Source organism: Diabrotica virgifera, chromosome 4 (genome assembly GCF_917563875.1).
Source record: "Diabrotica virgifera virgifera chromosome 4, PGI_DIABVI_V3a".
Classification (NCBI taxonomy): domain Eukaryota; kingdom Metazoa; phylum Arthropoda; class Insecta; order Coleoptera; family Chrysomelidae; genus Diabrotica; species Diabrotica virgifera.
The window spans coordinates 229,806,780-229,831,662 of record NC_065446.1 but is presented as its reverse complement, the minus strand read 5'-3'; the positions used below and the strand labels follow the sequence as shown (position 1 = coordinate 229,831,662).

Here is a 24,883-nt window from a genome sequence, read left to right as displayed (position 1 = left end):
ACTCTTTAGCGACGTATTAGTATAACATAATTTTTATGGATTACCGTCGAAGGCCGATATGATCAACTAAAAAGAAGATGAATCTGGTGATTTTTCTAGTGACATTATCGGGTGGGAATCTGTCTTTTTTAAGGTTACTCCTCCTATAAAAATGAATAACCATTTTCATCTCATTGCATTACGAAACCAAATCCGTCTTAGAGAGCGCAACAAGCACCCTTACCGAACGGTTTCAAAACTCGTTAGTTTTTCCTCAAAGAATGCATATGTTGCTATCTCTAAACCAAACTGAAATAATCAGATGACTAGCCTCGTATTGCAACTAACGAAATGGTCTAGGTGTCCTAGCGACATCTGCTAGATAGAAGTCAAAGTTTTCACTTTGATTACTCCTCCTAGTTTAAAAACAGGGTATAATAATATCTAAAATAAGTTTATCAAGTTTAAAATAAGACTTATAGTATTACGCCATACTATACATTTTGTATTTAAATTTATTGACGTCTTCTATGGAGGTCTTATTGCATGAGGGTGCCCGCCGAGATGACCGTATCATTGGCATGTTTTATGGTGTTGATCAGCCTTTCGTTAACTTTCATGACTTTTGATGTTTTCCAGTGCCCTTTAGAACACTTATTCAGAATAAATGTTGAAAACAAGAGGTAACAAAACACACCCCTGGCGCAGTCCTCTTGTAATGGGGACACTGCTGGACAGGTTGTCGACTATTTTGAGTGAGGCTGGCTGTTTCCAATACAAATTTTTAGTAAATTTGATATTGGTAAGTACTCATAATATTGTTAACTATTTATATGGGAAATAAGCCACATTTAAATTGAAAAAAATAATTTTATTAACGTTTCGACGCCCAAATCGGGTGCCGTTGTCAAAATACAAAATACTACTAAATTAAACAAAAATGTTGTTGCTAAGTAAAAAATTCTTCTAATAATTTATTTAATCTGACTCATTTATATTGGCAATTCAGACATATATTATACATTTTAAAGTAGAAGACTTTAAAATGATATTGAAAATATTTAGAGTTGCGTTACTGGGACGACTTTACTGAAAGATAGTTCATTCGATTACATGAAATCAACCCCAACTCAAGAATATCCGTCACAAAAAAATCATAGCATGTGATCTGTCTTTAAAAAGACAACCAAATGCAACGATGACAGTAAAATTCTCGCGTTAGAGATTCCATAGTAAATCACGAGAGAAAACCAGGAAAAACCTCGTGATACTATCCCGACATCGTAAGTATTTGGTCGTACATTTTTTCCTGGGTTTCTCTCGTGATTTACTATGGAATCTCTAACGCGAGAATTTTACAGTCATCGTTGCATTTGGTTGTCTTTTTAAAGACAGATCACATGCTATGATTTTTTTGTGACGGATATTCTTGAGTTTTGGTTGATTTCATGTAATCGAATAAACTATCTTTCAGTAAAGTCGTCCCAGGAACGCAACTGATAAATATTGGCAATATCATTTTAAAGTCTTCTAATTTAAAATATATGATATATGTCTGAATTGCCAATATAAATGAGTCAGATTAAATAAATTATTAGAAGAATTTTTTACTTAGCAACAACATTTTTGTTTAATTTAGTAGTATTTTGTATTTTGACAACGGCACCCGATTTTGGGCGTCGAAACGTTAATAAATTTTTTTTTTCAATTTAATTGTGGCTTATTTCCCATATAAATAGTTAATCATAAAAATGCCACAAGGAAATAGCTTCAGAACAACATAATATTGTATTGTTAAAAAAATGATAATTCAGTCCGAACACTTCGTATATCCGAGAAAAATGAAAGCGAGTATTTACTTCATAAAAAAGAAAATAAAAACGATGACACAAAGCCATCGAAAAAAAAATCATAAATAGAGCAGGTGGAGCTGCAAAATGATACTGACTACTTTAGAATTGAGAATTTCAGTGATGGCGAATTGAGAATTTGATCAGTGTTTGTGATTTAATTTTTAACTTACCGTATAAAGACTGTCTTTATTAGCTTCATTTCTGATTTCTCTTTCTCGTTTAATTTCACCGGTGGTTCTAACACCCCTCCAAGAGTTTCTTTTCTCTGGCGGCAATAATAACGTATTTACAGGAGCATAAAAGTTGGGTACATCAACTTTGAACCAAGTTCTACAGAAAACAATATCTAAAACAAACAGATTTTACAAGGAAATGAAATATATTAAAAATGTAAAAGTAATTGTGAACTTTAGATAAAAGGAACGCAACATTTTAATCTTAAGGAGCTACATCAGCGCGTCATCCAGACAGAAAACGCGTTCCAAGATTGCAGCTTTAATTTTGAATATTTTGTTGAGTTATTTGGCACACATATTATACGTAATATAGTAAAGAATGGCGGTACAGAGCCCAATTTGAGAAACATGTTAGTATGTGGAAATTACTCTATAATTAAATAAAATATTACAAAAACGAGTCGTGTACCGCCATTAAGAAGAACAAAAAAAAAATGCACTTTCCTCAAATAAACTATTTTATCACATGCCTAGATTTTGTGTCACATTGGAACTACTAAAATCTATTATCTATAACAAGAAATCTATCTTAACTGACTGATTTGGCAATATAGAGAAATAGTCACCGTCATCACAATATATTATATTATCACAATATTGTGCCTTCGTCGTATATCACGTACTGCCGACCAACGTACTATTGCCAAAGGTTCGCAGAACTTTCGAAAAACGGCTACTAACTCTCGAATTAATATTGATGACGGGCTGATAAACATATAAATTATATGGGGTTAGCGGGTAGACACTTTTCTACGATTCCAGTAGATAATAGGCCTACTTCAGGGAAGCGACCTGCCCACGCGAGCCATGATTTGCTCTTAATTCCTTACTGAGAGAAACCATGGCCCATCACTTTATCCTTCCAAAATCTAGTTACCTGTTTCTGGTCTGGTGAAGCACGATCATCAGTACTAGCTCAAGGCATAGAGGGAAAGATCGTGGATCGGTTTAAAATTGGACTACCACAAGCATGACTGGATCAGTTTGAATGGTTGTGGTACTATGGTGCAGAAAGCAAACGAAACCACTGCACTAGATATTCCCATGAGAATTTCTCCCAATGTGACAGTAACAGAAACTGACGATAGGATGTGATTATCATCACAGACTTACTCTCGGCGCCATCTGTAATAAAATCTCTTAAACCTGTCAATTCTGGAGGAGCTTCACATAAAAGACAGTCTCTTAAACAACCAAGTATATCTAAATTAAAAATGTATAAACATTTTCAATTTCTTTGCAACACGAAAATGCAGCAGCTGCATAATACTCTGGTTAAATCGGAGAGTGCAGGAAGAGTCTATACCGGTTTCGGAGGTCTTTTCCCCCTCATCAGTAGTCCCATATCCTCTTCTCTCCGATTTTCCCAGGTATCATACAGGAAATTAAAGTATTAAGGTATCTTTCTTGTTGGAACTTTTACCACGCTGAACAGATGAGTTGTGAATTATTTAAAATTCTCTCATCTTAATTTCCTCGGCATCCTGTATGATTTATAAATTTTGAAAATCTCAGGAGGTGTAACCAAAGAAAGTATTACATCTGTTGTCAATCTGGTGGTATGGGAACGCTATTTATTGTCGTTTTCTGTGCTACTTCGATTGATAACTTACTTTGTTTTTCTTTGACATTTCTTTCTTTGCAATTCGGAAAGGCCCAAAGTATGATACCTGGGAAAATCGGAGAGATGATATGGGACTACTGATGAGGGGGAAAAGACCTCCGAAACCGGTATAGACTCTTCCTACACTCTCCGATTTAACCAGAGTATTATGCAGCTGCTGCATTTTCGTGTTGCAAAGAAATTGAAAATGTTTATACATTTATTTAAAATTTAGTTTGCTGATGACGGCCAATTTTGTTAAAGCATATCGATCATTTTCACGGAAAACATGGCTTCGCTCTTTAGCCAATATTTTCACTGAGGTTTATCCTACAACAATAAATCAAAAACCAAACTTTTCAGAAAAGTATACTCTAAAAAACGGCCTATGGCAATATTTAATTTCAAACTACCCTTAAGGCCTTAAATGAACCTTAAAGTTTGAAAAGGTAAACTGATAAAATTCCATTTTCAGCATTTTTTTCAGCCGATAATGGTTTGTAATTTTTTTCTGGAAAAGACATACGTACATATTTTACATAAAAAAAGTTTGAGCCTTGAGACTTCAGTAACTTTTTTCAAAAAAAAAAATCTCAAAAATGTAATTTTTTGAAAAATCTCAAAGTTTGACCCCTTATATCTCTGATGGGCACGGATGAAAAAATTTGAAATTTGGCTGAATGTTAGCCCCTAGCAAGTAGAATAAAGAGTAAAAATTTGGAGTTGCAGACTTACGTCATATTCGCGGTGTGCAAGTACTTGGAAGGAATACGCGAAACGACCGTGCGCGAATAGCGGAGAAAAATTACAACTTTCTTAAATAATTTATATTGTCAATTGAAATTGTCAAATTGACATACATTTCATACCTACTGTCATTTAAGAAGAAAAATTATATATTGCTCCACAATATTGATATGATATGCAATTATTATATAAAGGTAAATTTAATTAATTGTATTTTGCTTGCAGTACTGCATTTTAATAACTAATTTTATTTACTACATACAATTATTTACGTTTTAAGAACATAACCTAAATCTTATTTTTTCTTCTTATTATTTTTTTTGACTATGGCCTTGACAATTATCCAGTAACCAGAACCATATGATTGACCAATATAATTAAAAGTGCGAATAAAAGTGCAGAGCGAAGAAACCAGGTGCCGCTTTTCCGAACTTACACGGTCCCAATAGGAGTAACAGGCCTGAAAAAATGGTCAAAAATCAAAATGGTCAAAATTTGAGCGTTTGCGGACAGAGTAATTCAAAATTCAGGGCAAAATTCAAATAAACTGTCTAATGAAATAAAAATTATTCTATTTTCACAAGATTTCACAATGAATACAAATTTATACAGGGTGGACCAAAAAAAGAGTAGAAAAATAAATGTTTTCTAACAGCAGGAGTATTTTGAGTTAAATAAATTACATACATTCTTCTTTTTGCGTTAATTAATTTAATTCAAAAAATATTTTTTTGGTCACCCTGTATAAATAATGATCATAATGTTTATATTATTGAATAGAGAATTGAACACGCTTTCATATGAAATACCACAAGACACCCCTATTCCCATTAAAAAAAATCATCGATTACGTCATCACGCTTTGATGGATGACGTCACGTAGTATGAAATATATCCCAAAAAGTTGCAATATAAAAATAAAAATGGACCTATTTCGACATTTCCTTAAAATCTAATAGGTAACTATTGCCAAATATCGAGATGGACTCTTTTCTTTGGCCCACCCTGTATAAATTTGTATTCATTGTGAAATCTGGTCAAAATACATTAATTTTTATTTCATTAGACAGTTTACTTGAATTTTAATTACCCTGCCCGCAAACGCTCAAATTTTGACCATTTGGATTTTTGACCATTTTTCAGGCCAGTAACTCATATATGACGTAAGTCTGCAACTCCAAATTTTACTCTTTATTCTACTTTCTAGAGGCTAACATTCAGCCAAATTTCAAATTTTTTCATCCGTGCCCACCAGAGATATAAGGGGTCAAACTTTGAGATTTTTGAAAAAATTACAATTTTGGTATTTTTTTTTTGAAAAAATTAACTGAAGTCTCAAAGCTCAAACTTTTTTTATTTAAAGTATGTACGTATGTCTTTTCCAGAAAAAAATTACAAACCATTATCGGCTTGCCTTATGCTGTTAAAAAAATGCTGAAAATGGAATTTTATCAGTTTACCTTTTCAAATTTTGAGGTTCATTTAAGGCCTTAAGGGTAGTTTGAAATAAAATAATGCTACAGGCCGTTTTTTTAGAGCATACTTTTCTAAAAAGTGTGGTTTTTGGTTTATTGTTCTAGGACAAACCTCAGTGAAAATATTGGCTAAAGAGCGAAGCCATGTTTTCCGTGAAAATGATCGATACGCTTTAACAAAAATGGCCGTCATCGGCAAGCTATTTTTTTTTTAATAAAATGAATGTAATTTTGTACTCTCTATAGACTGAAGTTTAAAAGGTAGAAAAATAAAAAATATTGAAAATAGTCAAGCAACCACCTTTGGACCACTTTGCTTGGATTGACCCAATATTTATAGTGTCACCTCCTCCTGACAAGGGCTCAAGCAATTAGGAGGAGGAAGATGTTACCTAGATAAGACCCTTATTTCGAAATGTTTTTAAAAAATGTTACGTTAACTTTTGTCCAGCCTTTTATCATATTACCATGTACTACTCACCACTCAATTGTATTTTATCTTCAAACGTGGCTCTAAAACAACCTTCCGGTTTGTTAACGGCCTTTTTTATTTGGCCTCTTATCCCAGAAACTGTCTTGATTCGGGCTCCTTCGAATTTTGCCACTTCTAACGAACTATTGAACATTCCTGTAAAAAATAATGTAGTTTTAAAATAATTTTCGAAATATTGTTCTGATGAAATTTTTTGTTTTGTATTATACAGGGTGTTTCATTATGAAACAGAAATACTTTAATGATGAATAGAGGTCACCAAGGCGGTTCTAGGTATACTAAATTTTTGCCCTACCGACTTTCATATCCGAGTTACAGGGTGTTTTATCGATTTTGCTCATTTCTTTCCTAAGCCATAACTTTAAAACCACCCTGTATATATTTTTAATATTTGGTACACATATCTCTCATTCAAAACCCAAACGACCGATATACTAAGCACAAGAAAAATCCAGGTCCGTATTAACAAAAAATTATAAAATAATTGTGACCTTACAACAACACCCTGTATATTGAAATTTTGAAAATCTGTTTGCATATTTGAAAAGAGCACAAAAAACTAAGTCTAATAGTTTGCTTCGATTTTTCGGCCAGACAATTTTTTGACTTTAATTTTGAAATTATATTGAATTTTTTTAAGAACTCCACATTAAAAAGCAGGTATTATTAACTTTTAATTATACATTGTTAAATTTATTGAATAAATACTCATTTTAAAATGAATCAATATTTATTTAACACATTGGAAAGACCCAATTATTAATCACAAGAAAAGTCCAGGTCCGGATTAGCAAAAAAACAAAGTAATTGTGACCTTGAAACAACACCCTGTATATTGACATTTTCAAAAATTTTTTGCACATTTGAAAAGACCAAAAAAATTCGAGTTTATAGATTCACCTTGATTTTTTGTGTAAAACTTTATTAACTTTTTGAAATTAAATATATTCAAATTTTCAAGAATCCTGAAAATTAATAAGCAGGTTTTTAAAGCACTTTTATTAATAAATCATTCAAGTTAATGAATAAATACTAATTTTAAAAATAATCAGTTATTATTTACAGCATTAGAAGGACTTACTTACTAATCATAAGAAAAATCCAGGTCCGTATTAACAACAAAAAACAAAGTAATTCTGACCTTGAAAAAACACCCTGTATATTGAAATTTTTAAAATACGTTTGCACACCTGAAGAGAACACGAAAAACTAAGTTTAATGTCCCGCTTTAATTTTTTGCGCAGACAATTTAATGACATTACTTTTGAAATTATACCGAAATTTTTATTATGAGTTCCCAGAGCTCTTAAAAATTTCGACATAATTTCAAAATTAAATTCATTAAATTATGGCCAAAAAATTGAAGCGAACGATTAAACTTAGTTTTTTGTGCTGTTTTCATACCAATGTGCAAACGGATTTTGAAAATTTCAATATACAGGGTGTTGTTTCAAGGTTACAATTACTTTATATTGTTTTGTTAATCCGGACCTGGATTTTTGTTGTGATTTGTAAGTGGGTCATTCGAATGTCGTAAATAAGTATTGATTATTTTTAAAATGGGTATTTATTTAATAACTTTAATAATTTATTGTTAAAACTGCTTTAAAAATCTGCTTTTTAATTTCAGTGTTCTTAAAATTATCAATATGTATATTTAATTTCAAAATTAAAGTCATTAAATTTCCTTCATGAAAAATTAAAGCAAACCGATAAACTCAGATTTTTGTGGTCTTTTCAAATGTGCAAACAAATTTTGAAAATTTCAATATACAATTTGTGTGGTGTTGTTTCAAGATCACAATTACTTTATTTGTTTTTGTTAATCCGGACCTGGATTTTTCTTGTGATTAATAATTGGGTCATTCCAATGTGGTAAATAAGTATTGACTAATTTTAAAATAAGTATTTATTCAATGGACTTAATATAATTTATAATTAAAAGTTAATAATACCTTCTTTTTAATGCCTTAAAAAGTTCTTAAAAAATTCAATATAATTTTAAAATTAACGTCATAAAACTGTCTGGCCGAAAAATTGAAGCGAACGATTAGACTTAGTTTTTTGTGCTCTTTTCAAATATGCAAACAGATTTTCAGAATTTCAATATACAGGGTGTTGTTTTAAGGTCATAATTACTTTATAATTTTTTGTTAATCCGGACCTGGATTTTTCTTGTGATTAGTATGTCGGTCGTTTGGGTTTTGGATGAGACACATGTGTACCAAATATCAAAAAATATACTGGGTGGTTCTAAAGTTATGGCTTACGAAAGAAATTGGCAAAATCGATAAAACACCCTGTAATTCGGTTATAAAAGTCGGCAGGGCAAAAAATGTAGTATACCTAGAACCGCCTCGGTGACCTCTATTCACAATTAAAGTATTTCCGTTTCCCAATGAAACACCCTGTATAAAAAAAAGTATTGTTTTGAAAAATAAAATAATTTTTTAAAGTTAAATTGTGGCTCATTTCGCAATTAGAATTGTTAGTTTTTGAAACACACGCCATTGATTACCTTTAATAAATGCAGTCTTCTTGTAAATTTTTAGCGGATGTCCTATAAGTTTTAGTTTTTTTAATATCCTTGTGTTCTTATCTAGTTCTAATACTGAACCAGTGGCTGCTATCCTAAATCCAAGTTTTTTAATCACCTGAAATTAAAAATGATAATCAATATAAACTGCGCGTCAGAGAAAACGGGCCACTCACGAAATGGGTCATTTTTTATGTCCGAATTTTCTAAACCGGTTTTCCGATTTACCTAACTGATTTTCAACGAAAACTTTTCGTTTATAAATTCGCAAAAGTGTGTGTGTTATTGCGTTGAAGCTCCTGCAATACTCAGATCAGATTTATTGATGGATTCTTATGTAGTTTCTTCTTCTGAATCCAAATCTGAAAACGGCATTTCGATATCTCTAACCGTCTTCGAGATAATCGACCTCAAAGTCTAAAATGTGACGTCACAAGCCATTTATTTTCTACCGACACACAACACCTCAGCTGAAATCGTTGCTAGAGAGTAGGCTAGTTTTTTAATCTCGGTTTGTTACATAGAGTTATATATTAGCATAGAGAGAGTGTCATTCAGAGCGAAGTGACGACACCATCTTTTTTATTTGGATGAGTGCTGTTTCACTCTTACGCATAGTAAAGCTGCTACATTTGTCCTCCTCTTCCGCGCGTATATTCACACTGAATGTCATCATAGATTTTCGATACAATGTGTTAGAAAGAGATGCAGCAAACCAGTCCATGAGATCTTGTCGTCAGGAAGCGCGGAAGGTAGGCTCCCTCTATGTTAATTATATACCTCTATGGTTTGTTAAGCAAAGCATAGGTTATTTACATTATTTGAGTTTCGACACTTCGTGAATATCGTGAAATTTTAAATTAAGCATTAATAAAATATCAATGACATTTGAAGGTGAATTTAGTTAGGTATTAAAATAAATAAGATGTACAAAAATACAATTTGAGTATACCTATTTTAAAAGCAATAATTTATTAACCGCTTTAAAATGGTTTATACGGGTATACGCCCTCCCCTTTAATGATAAATGGACTGTTCCATTCGTTATGAAATTAAAATTGTTATAGTCCAGTGGCGGCTGGTGACTCAAAAATTTGGTAGTTCTGCAGTATTTTTTGGTTTTTTTTAATTCAATATCTTTTAATCGTTGTATTTTACAACGAGGCTTTTAGTTTGATATTTTACACCATATATTTATTCATTATATATCTATTAAAAAATAATAAAGAACTTACCGATTTTCTTCTTTTCAAATTGAAGATAAATCCAATTATATCAAAAATAGCAATGGTACATTATGGCACACTAGTAATTGTTTTATAGTTTATGTTTTTAGTAGAATTTTATCGATAAATACGCGAAACTAAGGAATGCAAACGAAAAAACACTACAAACAAAATCGCCACAACAATAATTGCATTATAGGGTCTTACGAACTAACTACACACAGAGCCAAATATATTATTTTTTTTTATAAATAAGCTCGATTCGTCGATTTTTTTTTATAGCAAACTTGTCTATAACTTTTTCATTAAAGTTTGGTATTTCTTTTATAAGTGTTTTTTCTACTGACAACATGGTTAATGCTACAAGTCGGTCTTCAGTCATGGAATTTCTCAAGAATGTTTTAATCCGTTTTAAACTCGAAAAGCACCTTTCAGCTTCTGCCGTACTCATGGGCACTGTAATTAGAATTTGAAGCAGTTTTACAGTTTCTTGAAAAGGCTCTGTTAAATTATTTTCAATTAAAAATTTTAAAAAAGGTATTGCCCCATTAATGTCTCTACAGTCTCTTCTAAAATAAATAACAGATAATTCAGTCTTCAAGCGCTCCCTATCTAAATTTGGATATGACGCGCAAGTCAGGCTTAAATTATCATCTGGGAAATTAGCACAATAATTATCAAATTGCTCAGGATAAAGCAATGAAGTTGCAAGTAGGTGATTTTTAAAAGCAAATCTATCATTTGCACAATTTATTATTATATCACAAACTTCGATAGATGCTCTCCGATGATCTACTGGACTGTTATCCTTCCGTAACCTTTTAGTTGGTAATGGTTCAACGCATAAACTAGAACCTTGGTCAATGGTATCATCTATTGAATTTCTAACTGAATTCATGTATCTTTCGAAATCTGTCACCTTTTTATTGATTTCCAAAGGATCCGTTTTAGTCTTTTGAAGGGCATTATACAAAACGTCTACTTGTGGCATTATGCGATGGAAAAATGTTAACCAAAAAACAAAATTTTGATCCACTAGTATTCTTCGAATGGAAGACGCTGAACTACAGACAGCTGCCTTATCAAACGATTCTTCTATTTCTTCCATACATTCGATAAAAGAAGATCGATGTTCAAACACAACATTAACAGTTCGAATATTGAAGTTCCAGCGAGTTGGAGCGCCATGAGGAATTTTCTTTTGGACGATTTTATCTAAAACTGCCACTCGTTGTGGCGAATTTTTAAAAAAGGTAGGGATTTCATTTAAATTTCCAAAAAAAAGTCTAACTTGAGAGTTTTCGGAACAAGCCTTAGACATTATTAAATTTAATTGATGCGCGTAACAGTGTACAAAATGAGCAAATGGATATTTTTCTTTGATTCTGGCTTGAACTCCTGCGTGCAGTCCGCACATGACCGCTGCCCCATCATAACTCTGAGCAATTAGTTTATTATTTGAGTTTTCCAGGATAGGATCCAAAACACTGAAAATGTTTTTGCTTAAAGTATCTGCATTTAATTTTGAAGGTACCAAATATGTCCAAAATCGTTCTACCGGTGCTCCATTTCGACAATATCTAAATACTACAACCATTTGTGATTTTGCTGAAATGTCTGTAGTCTCGTCGGCCATGACAGCTAGATATGGAGATTCCCGAATTTCCTCCAAAATTTTATCCTGGCATAATTCCAACATGCAGTCCAAAATATCATTTTGAATTTCTTTAGAAATGCCCTTAAAAACCGTCGATTCTTCCAAGTGTTGTGCTAAAGTTCTATCCAATTCAGCAGTAAAATTTATGAGGCCGCGAAAAATTCCAGGATTGTCGGATGTTTGTGTCTCGTCGTGTCCCCGAAGCGCCAATTCGAAAACACTACAAAATTTTATGCAGTCTATAATTTTTGAGAGAACATACCTATTTTTTGTTACAGCTTCATTGAATTTTTGAATATTTATCCAGTATGCAGAATCTAACTGTTCTTTAATATTCACGGAGCCTAATAAAGCATATTCCATTTGATTGTGCCAATGATGCTTAGAAGTTTCGTGCTTTTTTATTTTATCACTTAAATGTACTAAGTCTGTTACACCAACTTGCGTCCATGACTTATCACCTCCAAAGAGTACACAAGGAAAACAGAAAAGAGCGTTTTTTCTGTTGCAGCCACATATCCAACTATTTCTCGTATAAATATCGCAATTAAATTGTCGTTTGTAATTTTTCCCTCGGCTTGATCCTTCTTTTTCGATTTTAATATCCGGCAAAGGACGTCCTTTGCATTTTAATTCTAGTTTTTCGTCATAAGAATATTTAAAGAATCTCTTAACATTAATCAAATTATAAATAACATCCATCCTGAACAGCACTTTTATTCTCATATACTTAATATAAATACCGAATTACGTGCAGGACAACTTATTTTAACAGTCGTCGCGTCGCGATCACCGATTATTTAAAATTACAATAAACGTAGGTTTCTACACACTAGTTCGAACTGCGACAAATGCAGCTCAAATATTGCTTTCAGTCGTCGCCTGAAAAGTGTAGGCGAGGGTTGAGCGGGTGTTATCGGGGATATCTTTAACAGTTCACAGCTCGGAGTAGCACCGGTCCGGTCAAATAAGTGGGACTTGCTATCGCCATGAGATGCAACGGACGACAGATTAAAATAAAGGCGGCCATGCACGAAAACCATCTAAATGAATTTAGATTTTATAAGTAGTGATATTTTTTATTTAATTTTCAAAGTAATTTTGTTTGGATTATTTTGGTGGTTCTGCAGCTCCGCAGCACTTATATACCAACCGCCACTGTTATAGTCGGTTCGCTAAACTCGACACAACTGGTGATTTTAGTAGGTAATTTTTTTGTTTTTTGCGAATTTTGCAAAAATTCGCAAAATTACTAATTATTTAGTACTCATTAACTATTTAGTAATTATTTTTTTTGCCAAATTGGCAAAATTATTGACTAAAATCACTAGCCAGTTGTGTCTGAGTTTATAGAACCGACTACATGAAATAATATTGTTTGGAATAAAAAATTATGGTCTGATATGTGCAATTACATCATTCTAATGGAAAAAAATATTTGAAGATTTTTCTCAAATTATGGATACCAACAACATTTTCATTTATAACTCTTTTATTTTTAATTTGACGAAGAAAAGTTATTCTTCATAAAAAACTCTTCATGGTCTAAGATTTATGATGCAATCATCATATATAAAATTTTATTAGTTTTATACGAGGAATATAAAAAATATGAATTTCGATCAAGAGTAAAATGCCTTTATAAACTTACGTGCATATAAATCGGCCCACTTAAAAATTTGGTCATATTTGATGTCTCGTATTTCCTAAACCTGTTGGCCGATTTAAGTGATTTTTTTAATATGGTATAGCCTTATTCTTTAGCAATATCGATGTACAGTGGAACCTAGATTATCCGTCAGGGCACCGGACCAAGGGTATGACGGATAATCGAAAAGACGGTTAACAGAACGTTAAAAAAATTCATACCAGCTACAACTCTCAAATTTTATTTGTATGTTTTGTTTAATAAGATAAGAGGGATTTGTGTTCGTCAAATCCAATTAATTTGGTTTAGAATATTCTGAAATTTTGTTTGTTGTACTGTTAATTCAAATTTTGCAACGAAGAATTTCTTAATCCGCGTAAGATTATGCAATCTACTTTATAGTCTTCTTCTTGTCGAGAATTCCACTCAATGAATTGTTGCATGTGCTATGCACCTTCTCTGGCTTCTTTACACAAATCTTTGTACAAATGCAATGGTGGCATCACTGTACATTTCAACGAATTTCGTTTGGCTCATCGCAATGCTCAAAACTCAATGCTAACAAAATGAATAATAATTGATGATGAACGGACCCTGACGGTTAACAGAGGTGACGGTTAATAGAGAGACGGATAATCGAGGTTCCACTGTAATAATATTATTGCTAAACAAGTAAGTGTTATTGTATACCGGGTGTAACAATGATAGTGTGTTTTTTCCTTAAAGTTCAGAACACCATGTGGAATATTCCAGCATATATAAAATATTAAAATTAAAACTCAACTGTAGCCTTAGGCTTTCTTAACATTTTGCCGTTTTATTCATTCGCTTATGTGGGATAATAAAAAAGTTAGGTATTTTAACAACTAGCAACGTTCTTCATCAATACAGGGTGTTTCTAAATAAGTGCTACAAACTTTCAAGGCGAAATTGAGCATGAAAAATAATGACCGTTTCATTTATAAACATATGCCCGCAAATGCTTCGTTTTCGAGATACGGGATGTTGAATTTTTTCTTACCAGCTGACGATTTATTTACTGCTCTAAAACCGGTTAAGATATGCAAATGAAATTTGACAGGTTTTAAGAGGTAATTATTGCGCATTTTTTGGCATACAACTAAGAATTTTATATTTACCATTAGCGTGCATACGGTTAATATGACAGGGTAATATGACCTGTATGCACGCCAATGGTAAATATAAAATTCTTAGTTGTAGGTCAAAAAATTCACAAAAACTACTTCTTAAAACCTACCAAATTTCATTTGCATATCTCAACCGGTTTAGAGCAGTAAATAAATCGTCAGTTTGTAAAAAAAAATATGTTTCATGCAGAATTTCCCCTTAAAGTTTGTCGCACTTATTTAGAAACACCTTGCATTGATGAAGAACGTTGCTAGTTGTTATAATACCTAACTTTTTTATTATCCAACATAAGCGAATGAATCAAAAAGCAAAATGTTAAGAGACTAAGGCTAAGGTTTTAATTTGAATATTTTATATATGCTAGAATATTCCACAGGGTGTTCCGAACTTTGAGGAAAAACACACTATCATTGTAACACCCGGTATACAATAACACTTACCTGTTTGGCAATAATATTATTACAGCAATATTGCTAAAGAATAAGGCTATAACATATTAAAAAATTACTTAAATCGGCCAACAGGTTTAGGAAATACGAGACTTCAAAAATGGCCAAATTTTTAAGTGGGCCGATTTCTATGCACGTATGTTTAGTTCATACCATTTAAATTAGAATGATATAATTGCATATTAAAACATAATTATTAATTCTAAACAACTTTTCATAATAGCAATTTTCAATATTATGAATTAAAATACGTAAATAAAGTTTTCGTTATAATAATGCTCGCTTGTTATAGCCTTATTCTTTAAAAATATTGTTGTTAAACAGGTAAATTGACATTGTATACCGGGTGTACCAATCAAAGTGTGTTTTTTTCTCAAAGTTCACCACACCCTATGAAATATTCTAGCATTTATAAAATACTGAAATTAAAACCCAACTTTAGCCTCAGGTTTTCTTAAGATTCTGTTTTTTATTCATTCGCTTATATTGGATAATAAAAAAGTTAGGTATTTTAACAACTGAGGGCGTTAGAAGTAAAAGGGTTTAAGTGCCCTTTTTTAAAATTTTACTCCAAGTACAGATTCGCATACTTAAATGGTATTAGAGCTTGGTGGTAAAACGATTTAAGCATATTTCGCCCTGCAGTCGCCATATCGCCAATACATTTAGTTCACTGAAAACAACTGCAGTTTGCTTTGGTAGTAAACAGGTTTAACCATGCGCTTGAACCGTTTTACCACAAAACTATTTTTAGTACTCTGTAAAAACAAATGGTAATAAACGGCTTTAAGTGCGCTTGAACCATTTTACCATAAAACTATTTTTAGTATTCTGTAATGTGTAAACACATGTTAATACAGGGTTAATTTCAAGTAAAAAAATATTAGATATGTAACCAATTTTGAAGACTAATTAAGTATTATGCAACGTGCCAGTTGTAGTTTTACACTAGACATATTTTAGTTTAATGGGTCCTAGAACTTATAAAACTCAAACAACTTTGAAGCTGATTATCTCAGAACTGTCAAAACTGCACTTAAACCCTTTTACGTCTGGCCCCCTCAACTATTCTCCTTTTCATAGACATCATTCAGTGCGTCACAGTTTTTCGATTTCTTTCTAACGCATTAAGTTGGAAGTGACAGAAAAAAGGTACGTCCGTGATTAAAATCATTTATAACATTTATTCTAGTTGTTGATAGCTGGCGCTATAATCGAACAAAAGATTATTTATGTATTATCTAGACGACTATAATCAATGCAATTGATACAACTATACAAATCAAAGAACACACCTTTTTATAAATAAAATAAACACAATTGATTTGTTTTTATACCAAATTACGATTACGATTCTGACAACTGTCAGTTTTAATTAAAATGTCAAGCTATGATATGATTCTCTACATTCTTAAAATCATATATTACATCATTAATGGCACACTGAAAGACTGAGAAGAACTTTAAATTATAGTCGTATACATATGTAATCGGTAAATAATCAGTAAATCGGTAAATCTTTTTTTTTTAGTTATACTTCTTTAGGTATGAGGGTGAATTTATATTTTACTGGGCGCATGCGCACACCGACAGTATGGTATTAGTCGCTCAAACGTTATACGGGATCTGATTGGGTGTTAAAATCATCTGTCAATAATTATTGTTCATAATTGGAGATTATGGATAGACAAATGTTGTGTATATTAGTTTTTATTGTTGTGATGGCAGAGAAAAAAGCAAGTTTATAATTATAGTGACTTTTTAAATGGTTTTTAAAAGAGACAGGTACGTAATAATTATTGTAAATGTTTCAGTATTCTAATAAAAAATTACATAGGTACCTATCTATTTAGAAAATTTAAAATGAACCTACCAAAATAATATGTAATGCTTTGATTTACATAATTTGATTACCATCAAAATTTCTACCAATATTCACCTAATATATTGTTATTCCACAAAATATTCCTTTAATTCCACAAAAATCAAACTAATTTGATTAAATTCATATAAGTAATAAACAACTGTCAAAAAGTTTATGGTGTATATTCCTACATGACAGATACGCGAAGGTGGCGCAATGGGAAAGAGCTTTGATTTTCGATCGGCGGGGTCGACGGGAAGCGGGCTCGATCCCCAATGCAAGTTACTGTTTTTTTATGCATTTTATGATTGTAAGTATATTATAAGATAATTTTTTTCAGAAAATACGTATTTAGTTAAAATTTTTGGCAGCAATTATTGTTCAGAAATAATTTCGTTGTGGCATTTTTCAATGTGTTTGTGTGTTTTATTTTTTTAATTTTTGGTATTGTTTTAATAAAAATTTTTGGAAAGTAGTAAGTATTAAAATTAGTTTAATATTTAAATTAAATATAAATAAACTGTTTAAAGTATATTGATTTCGTTGAAATCATATAATAGAAGTATAACTTCTTACGTGCGGACAAAGTACACACATTCTTTTTTTTCGATTATAGTGCCATCTATCAACAACTGGAATAACTGTTTTACATGTGTATGTATCACGGACGTGCCTTTATTTCTGTCACTTGTCACACTGAAAAAAGCCTCTGAGAAGAACCATAGCCATATTCTTCATCAGTGCAGGGTATATCTAAATAAGTGCGACAAACTTTCAAGGGGCAATTTTGCATGAAAAAATATTGACCGTTTGCTTGATAAACATATGTCCGCAAATGCTTCGTTTCCGAGATGTTGAATGTTTTCTTACAAACTGACGATTTAGTTATGGCTCTAAAACCGGTTTAGATATGAAGATACGGATTAAGGAAAAATAGGATACCTCCATAAATAAAATATACTTACGTTGCTCTCAGAATCAACGGTTTGAAGAGCCAAAAATCCTGTGCCTTGTGGAGTAATTGGTCCCCAAAAATGAGCGTTACAAGTTAAATGTTCGGGGGTATATTTTAAATATCTAAACTTTAAATCATCTTCCAGCTTCGAGTAGAGCGGTATTGTTTGGAATCGTCTCCAACCCAAAGAGATTATCAAGGGATCGTTGGTTTTAAGAATTTTGTTGTACCAACGATGTTTTTTGATTTTAACATTCACGAATCCTACATTTTCTTCTCCCATATTTAAGGCACCGATTACTGAAAAATGAATAAATTCTATTAAGTAGATACATAAAAATATAAATCAATATTAATAACCGGCAGAATAACGCAAAAGATGAATAACGCAAAAGATGGACAACATAATGCGTTCTGAAATATAAAGAGATGGAACTAGTGGGAAATTATCGGTATAAACGTCAAAATATGACAAAGTAGTAGCTGAATATATTTAGCCTGAAGGAGTGGAAAAACTGGGTCTATTTAATTTTTAAATTAGTTTTTAAATAAAAATATTTTAAAAATTATTAACTCATTAATAATAATCTTTATTTTTGATTTATTTATGGACAGTCTTGTTTCCAAACTCACTCATTTTACTGGTTCTAACAGTTCCGTCAAAATTATTTAAAATTAAATAAAATGTTAATGTCACGTTGACGTCATACGTATGACTAACGTCAACTATACTCCATCTAATTTACTTAGCGTTGCACGTCAGCCGCGTCATAGCTCGTGACGTCTCATGATACCAACACGAAATATTTAGGCGGTAGGTGTGTTCTTTTTTAGAATCACTTTGCCGAGTACATTGGCATTACAACCACTAGATATATTTTATTATATACGCGTAGAAATAATATTTAAAGGTTTCTATTAATGTTAACTTAATGAAATACACAATAATATGTTTCATTTAATTTGTATAAATGGATTATCAAGCGTTTTTATGAAGCACATTTGTTTGGAATATACTGTAGCTGTAATCGAACGAAGGTTATATTTTGGCATAAATTGGTAACATTTATTTGACAGTTGCGGTGATGACACTTCATATTTGTTTATATTCTTTACTATAAGTATTTGTTTCATTATATTTACTGTTTTTATTATGTACTTTAACGTACGATTATAACTTAATTTTTACCGCGCTGAGCAGATGGGACGTGAATTGTAAATTGTAGAATTCCCTCATCTTCCTTAGTCTCAGCATCCGTATGGCTTGCAAATTGTAGAAGCCTCGGAGATGTAACCAGAGAAGGTTCCTATTGTTTTCATTCTGGTGGGATGTAGAATAGCATTATGTTGTTTTATGTGCCATTAGAGTGAAAACTTAGGTCTTTTTGCTAGCAGTTGCCGCTAGGGCATCTATGCCATTTCGTTCGTTGCAATCCGGGACTGCACGCTGGGATTTGTTTTGGTTGGATCAGAGAGAGCAGCATATGTGCCTCCTGATGAAAGACTAATAAGTTTCGAAACCGGTAGAGGTGCTTTCTGCACTCTATGATTGGACTAGAATATGGTTGGGCTGTATTTTCGTTTTGCAACGAAATTGAAAATGGTTATTCATTTTTAACTTAATTTTTGTTTTCTGTTTCTAAAGTTTTTACTTATTTACTGTGAATACTAATTTGTTTTGCTGTATAATCCACTTCCGCAAAAATTATGTGATGTATTTGATTTAAAATGAATTCAAGAATTTTTTGTAATTGGGCAACAATGTCAACTCAGATCTCTAATGTAGATAATGACGTGCAACGGTAAGTAAATTAGACGGACTGTAGCTCTTAGCTAACGTCTAAAGGTGGGAAACTATCGTAAGTTTTACTGTTATATAGGTTAATACCGATAATTTCCCACCTCTAGTATTTTCATCAATTTTTATTTCACAACGCATAATGTCCTTTTTTTGCGTTATTTTCCCGATTTTAGTGCGCTCATCACTGTGTATCGGCACTGAATAAATATCTAATATCAAATGAATACTTACAAAAGAAAAATCTTGGTGTACGCAATTTAAGTACAGTGGATCCCAAACCTTTTTTTCAGTGCGTCCTCGAAAGAAGACGCACTGAAAATGACGCACAGTAGAACTTCGAAAATTATGTATTCGTTAAATGGAATTTCCATATTAAAGCTACACATACTTAGATGTATAATTGGTTGACAATTAAAATACTTCTAAATAGGTAACCAATTCATGATGCGAATAAAGATAATTTGAAACAAAAGTAATCTATCGTGATAGGTCTCACAGTTTTAACGGATAAAGTGACAATTGTAATTCTAGGTTAGAAATTTGTCAACGACGTAAATATAAATATTTTATGTCATTGGTATATTCGGACATTATATATAGTGAAATTGTATTCTATATTTATTTATTTTTTCCTTAAATTATTTTAAATATTAATATTCTGGCAAATATTTATATACATATTAATATTTATATTAACATAAATATAAATATTCTGACAACTGTCACATTTAACTAAAATGTCAGACCTGGATTCGAGACATTCTTAAAATCTGAAATGAAGTCAAAATTAATGACGCACTGAAAAAAGGGTTTGGGATCAACTGTACCCGCAAAATTAAAATAAAAAGTTTAAATATCTAAATAAATGAGAACTAGTGACTTACCAAGTGGACAAGTGGGGTCAAAATACTCTATAAACTCTGAAGGTACACTTTGAAATTCCAGTCTTACGTACATTCCTGGTCTATAACCTTCAATTTGCACCCGGACATCGTCAGGCATATTTTCAAACACGGTTTTATTTAACTGTGCTTGCTTCTCAGCTGATAACTTCAACTCATCATAATAACTAAGTTTTTCCTGAGAATCGTACTCGGCATCAAATTTCTCCTTAAGCTTTTTCTTCTTTTCAGCTAAGGCGTGGGAATCTTCTTTAGTGTCTTGTTCGGGGTTTTCCCTTTTACGCTTTTCGCCTTGTTGCGGTTTTGAAGAATCACCTGTGTGCTTTTCGCCTGTTTCTAAATCCTCGAAGTCACCAAAAACTTCATCATCATCACTTAAATCAGCTGCATCGTCTAACTTTAGTAGTTCATTTGCGTCCTCACTGTCTTTCCATTTACCGGTGACGAAACAATTTATTATCAGATCTTTATTCTGAAATAAAAATTTTAATTGTTAATCGGGAACTTGCACATTTTTTTATTACACAATAATGTTCAGTTTTGTATTTGTTTAAAAATACTCAAAAACTCATAATAACTTAGAAGTACAAATTTAAAATCTTCTGTGAATTTAAAATAGTTCAAACGACCCGTGACGTCACATAGTTATACTTTATTAATGTTTATGGTCATATTTATATTCTTCTTCTTCTTTAGTTTGTGGGCCTCCACCTACTTGGGTATTTAGCCAGCTCATCGTTGCGGAATAAGGGAAAATATTTATATTTTAATGACATTTATCGTATTCCATTGTAATAATATATACCAGTTTGTTGAGATTGGAGTTTAATACAGTTTTTGAAGGAAATGAAAGCAGGTTTACCATGGAAAATAAAAGATAACTTAGCAGTACAAATTTTAAATCTTCTATGTATTTAAAATAATTCAAACGATCAAAAACACTTGTGACGTCACATAACTGTATTTTCTACTGACGTTTATAATGTCCAATTTAAAATTATATACAATTGTGTTTACTTTGTTGGTGCAGAATGTAAACATATATGACATAACGACGCGTTTTGGGGTAGCTGCTATAATTTGAATTTAAAATCGTCTTTAGGGGCCAAACGGAACACAAAAACAACCTTTTTATCTTTGATACAAGTTTTAAATTATGCACTGTTGTGATTTATAACATTTTTTTTTTCGAATTTAAAATTGTATGCAAGTTCCCTATTGTTTCAGTCTTATATAACCGTGTCGGCGCATCCTTACAGCAAGTCGAATTTACAGTGGATCATGTCAAACAACACTTGATGAAACTTCGCACATCCGCTTTACCTGGTTTAGAAGGTTTAACACCAAAACTGTTAAAAAGATGCGCAGACACACTTGCAATACCTTTAACGTTAATTATGCAGACTTCTTTTATTTAGAATTCCTTACCCCCTAATTGGAAATTAGCATCCGTCACTCCTATTTTTAAAAAAGGCAACAAACTCGATCCCAACAATTATCGTCCGATTAGCTTACTAGCAGTAGTTAGCAAAGTCATGGAAGCCATTATTTCCAAGGAGATGACTAAATTCCTTTTTCAAGAACATGCTAATCCAAAACAACAACATGGATTTGTTTCTGGTCGTTCTACTCTAACCAATCTCCTACATTGTGTTAACGACTGGACGTCATCTCTTAACAGTTTACCGCCGGTCGACGTTGTTTATCTAGATTTCTCTAAGGCCTTTGACCGTGTTCCTAAGCGCAGACTTCTACATAAACTAGAACATTTCGGAGTTCAAGTCACCAATTTAAACTTAAAAAGAGCACTTTTGTACGAGATCAAGACAAAATTTTCTACCCAATAAAGTTTTCGATATTTGGAATAACCTAAATGATAACATTGTCTCAGCTCCCTCTACCAACACATTCAACAACAGACTTGACCGTTTTTTATTATAGTTGAAATATTTTTTTATGTAAACCCAAATTGTATCTTTTTCTTTGTTGTTGTTGTTTTTGTTTATATTCTATTTACTAGTTGGTTACTTATTTAATTTCTTTGTTTTTGGGCATAATAAGGGCTTGTCCCTCTGCCCTTGTTTAAGTATAATAATAATAATACTCTTACGCAGTGGGAAAAATCCTTCATCAAGAGATAGCTATCAAGCTGGGACTTCTCCAAACGGACCATCTCCCGTATTATCAATACGTCTCTGAGAGTATGCTTGAGGATGGCAACTACAAGCTATACTGGGACCGCACTGTGCTCACAGACCAAACAGTGGCACATAATAGACCAGATCTCGTACTAGTTAATAAATTAACAAGACAAACAACACTAATTGATGTGGCGATAACAACAATAATCTACGTAGTAAATTTACTGAAAATATCGCCAAGTACAGAGATCTGGAAATTCAAATACGAAGGCAATGGAGAATGCAAAGTACCCAGACGATACCGATTATTATGTCTACTACTGGAGTCATTCCAAAGACCCTCCTCGAAAGCATAAAAAAGCTGGGACTAAATGAACACATTTATAAGGCCATGCAGAAAGCTGTACTACTCGCGACGGCCAGATGCGTACGAAAATTTCTGGGAGAAACTCCAGCGTACCAAGTCACCTAGGGCTCGATAACACGGAAAGAGTCTCACCAGAGCTCAATCCTTTTGATACCGTAGGTATCTGGGATGAGTCAATTTTCCCCTTAAAGTGAGTGTGAGCCGTATGGCTAAATCTGAATACTCTTATATCTATATCTTATACAGAATAAGCCAAATAAAAAAGGGGCATACGCAGTTAATGCTTTGTCGAAACTACATTTGAAATAGTCCACCAATGTAAAAGTTCGACACACATAAATCATAGCCTCTGAAACGGAATGAAATATTAACTGTCCTTAATTTTGTTTAGAAATAGAAAAATTAGAAAAGATACTTTATTCTTTTAATATGTACAAGAAAGTAAAAGGATTTTCATGTACTAGGGTGATCCGATAAGTACTTAGCCTTCAAAAGGAGAACTAAAATTTAGGAGTAGTGGTGATTTATTTCTGAACGTAGACCTCTTTCAGCTCGGTACATTTTACCCAGTGATACTACATCTTCTTTAACCACTCTTAAAAATACATTTTTTTGAGGTCTGCAAAGTAGGCTTCGGTGGCGGTGATGAACTCCTTATTCGAGACTTGAAATTTTTGCCAGGTGAATGACTTTTTCTGCATGCCCATGAAGAAGCAAATAAGGGTAAAAACATACAAGTAAAATTTAATAAGCTAATAATAAATGGGAAAACAATGAAATGGAATAAAAACAGTAATCAGCTAGAGGAAATTCCAGAAGGGAATCCAAAAAACTAGCACCTAAAAAAACCCACAAAACACTTTACAAACGATGACGGATATGGCAAAGAAAAAGGCAGTGAATAAAAATACAAGAAATAGAGCGAACACAACTGACAAGACCGAAATTGACACGAGAGGAACCATATCCATTGGAGCATGGAATGTAAGAACCTTATATGAAAATGGCAGACTAGAATAAGTAAGCCAAGAAATGGATAATCACAAGTTGAAATTTATTGGTTTAAGCGAAACTTTGGTTTCTATTGGTTTAAAAATGCCAAACACGAAAAGGGTGTAGCAATACTTTTATCTCAAGAAGGAAAAAATGCTTTAATGGAATGGGAGCCATCATCTAAAAGAATTGGGAAATTAACGTTTACGCTCCTACAAATGAAAATAATGATGCAAAAAAGGAAGAGTTTTATGAAAAATTGCAAAAAACGTACAATAATATAAACAAAAAGTATAAAAGAGATATAAAAATGATAATTGGAGAATTCAATGCCAAGATTGGCAATGATAATATAGGATATGAACATGTGATGGGAAAAGAAGGTCTAGGAAGAAAAAATAATAACGGAAATCGGTTAATCGAATTCTGTGAACAGAATGAGCTCATTTTAGGTGGCAGTATTTTTAAACATAAGCAGATCCACAAAGAAACTTGGAAATCACCGGGTGGTAGATATAAGAACCAAATCGACCATATATTAATTGAATCAAAATGGAGAAGCTGGCTACAAGATGTCAGGGCCTTAAGGGGTGCAGATGTGGATTCGGACCACATGCTTATTCAATCGCTTCATCAATCAATTATTTGCATCGCAAGACTACCAGAAGAAAAAGATACAATGTAGAAACCCTAAAGCAAGAAGAAACAAGGAAAATACTCACTGATAGACTTACAGTAAACCGAAATATACACCACTGTAATGGAGATTCTGTGGAAGAAATATGGAAAAACTTCAAAGAGGTCATGAT

The 24,883-nt window shown here is 32.4% G+C and overlaps 1 protein-coding gene across 1 annotated transcript in view; it reads right to left on the bottom strand.

Moving 5' to 3' along the window:
- LOC114342682 (ribosome biogenesis protein BMS1 homolog) overlaps positions 1-24,883 on the bottom strand; it is an 84,679-nt gene that overhangs the window by 24,239 nt on the left and 35,557 nt on the right. Inside the window, exons 6-10 of the mRNA XM_050648693.1 lie at positions 20,556-21,045; positions 17,881-18,170; positions 8,905-9,040; positions 6,375-6,521; positions 2,003-2,178 (exon numbers count right to left, since the gene is read on the bottom strand). Coding sequence (XP_050504650.1) covers positions 2,003-2,178; positions 6,375-6,521; positions 8,905-9,040; positions 17,881-18,170; positions 20,556-21,045 — 1,239 coding nt within the window. The remainder of the gene's footprint in view (positions 1-2,002; positions 2,179-6,374; positions 6,522-8,904; positions 9,041-17,880; positions 18,171-20,555; positions 21,046-24,883) is intronic.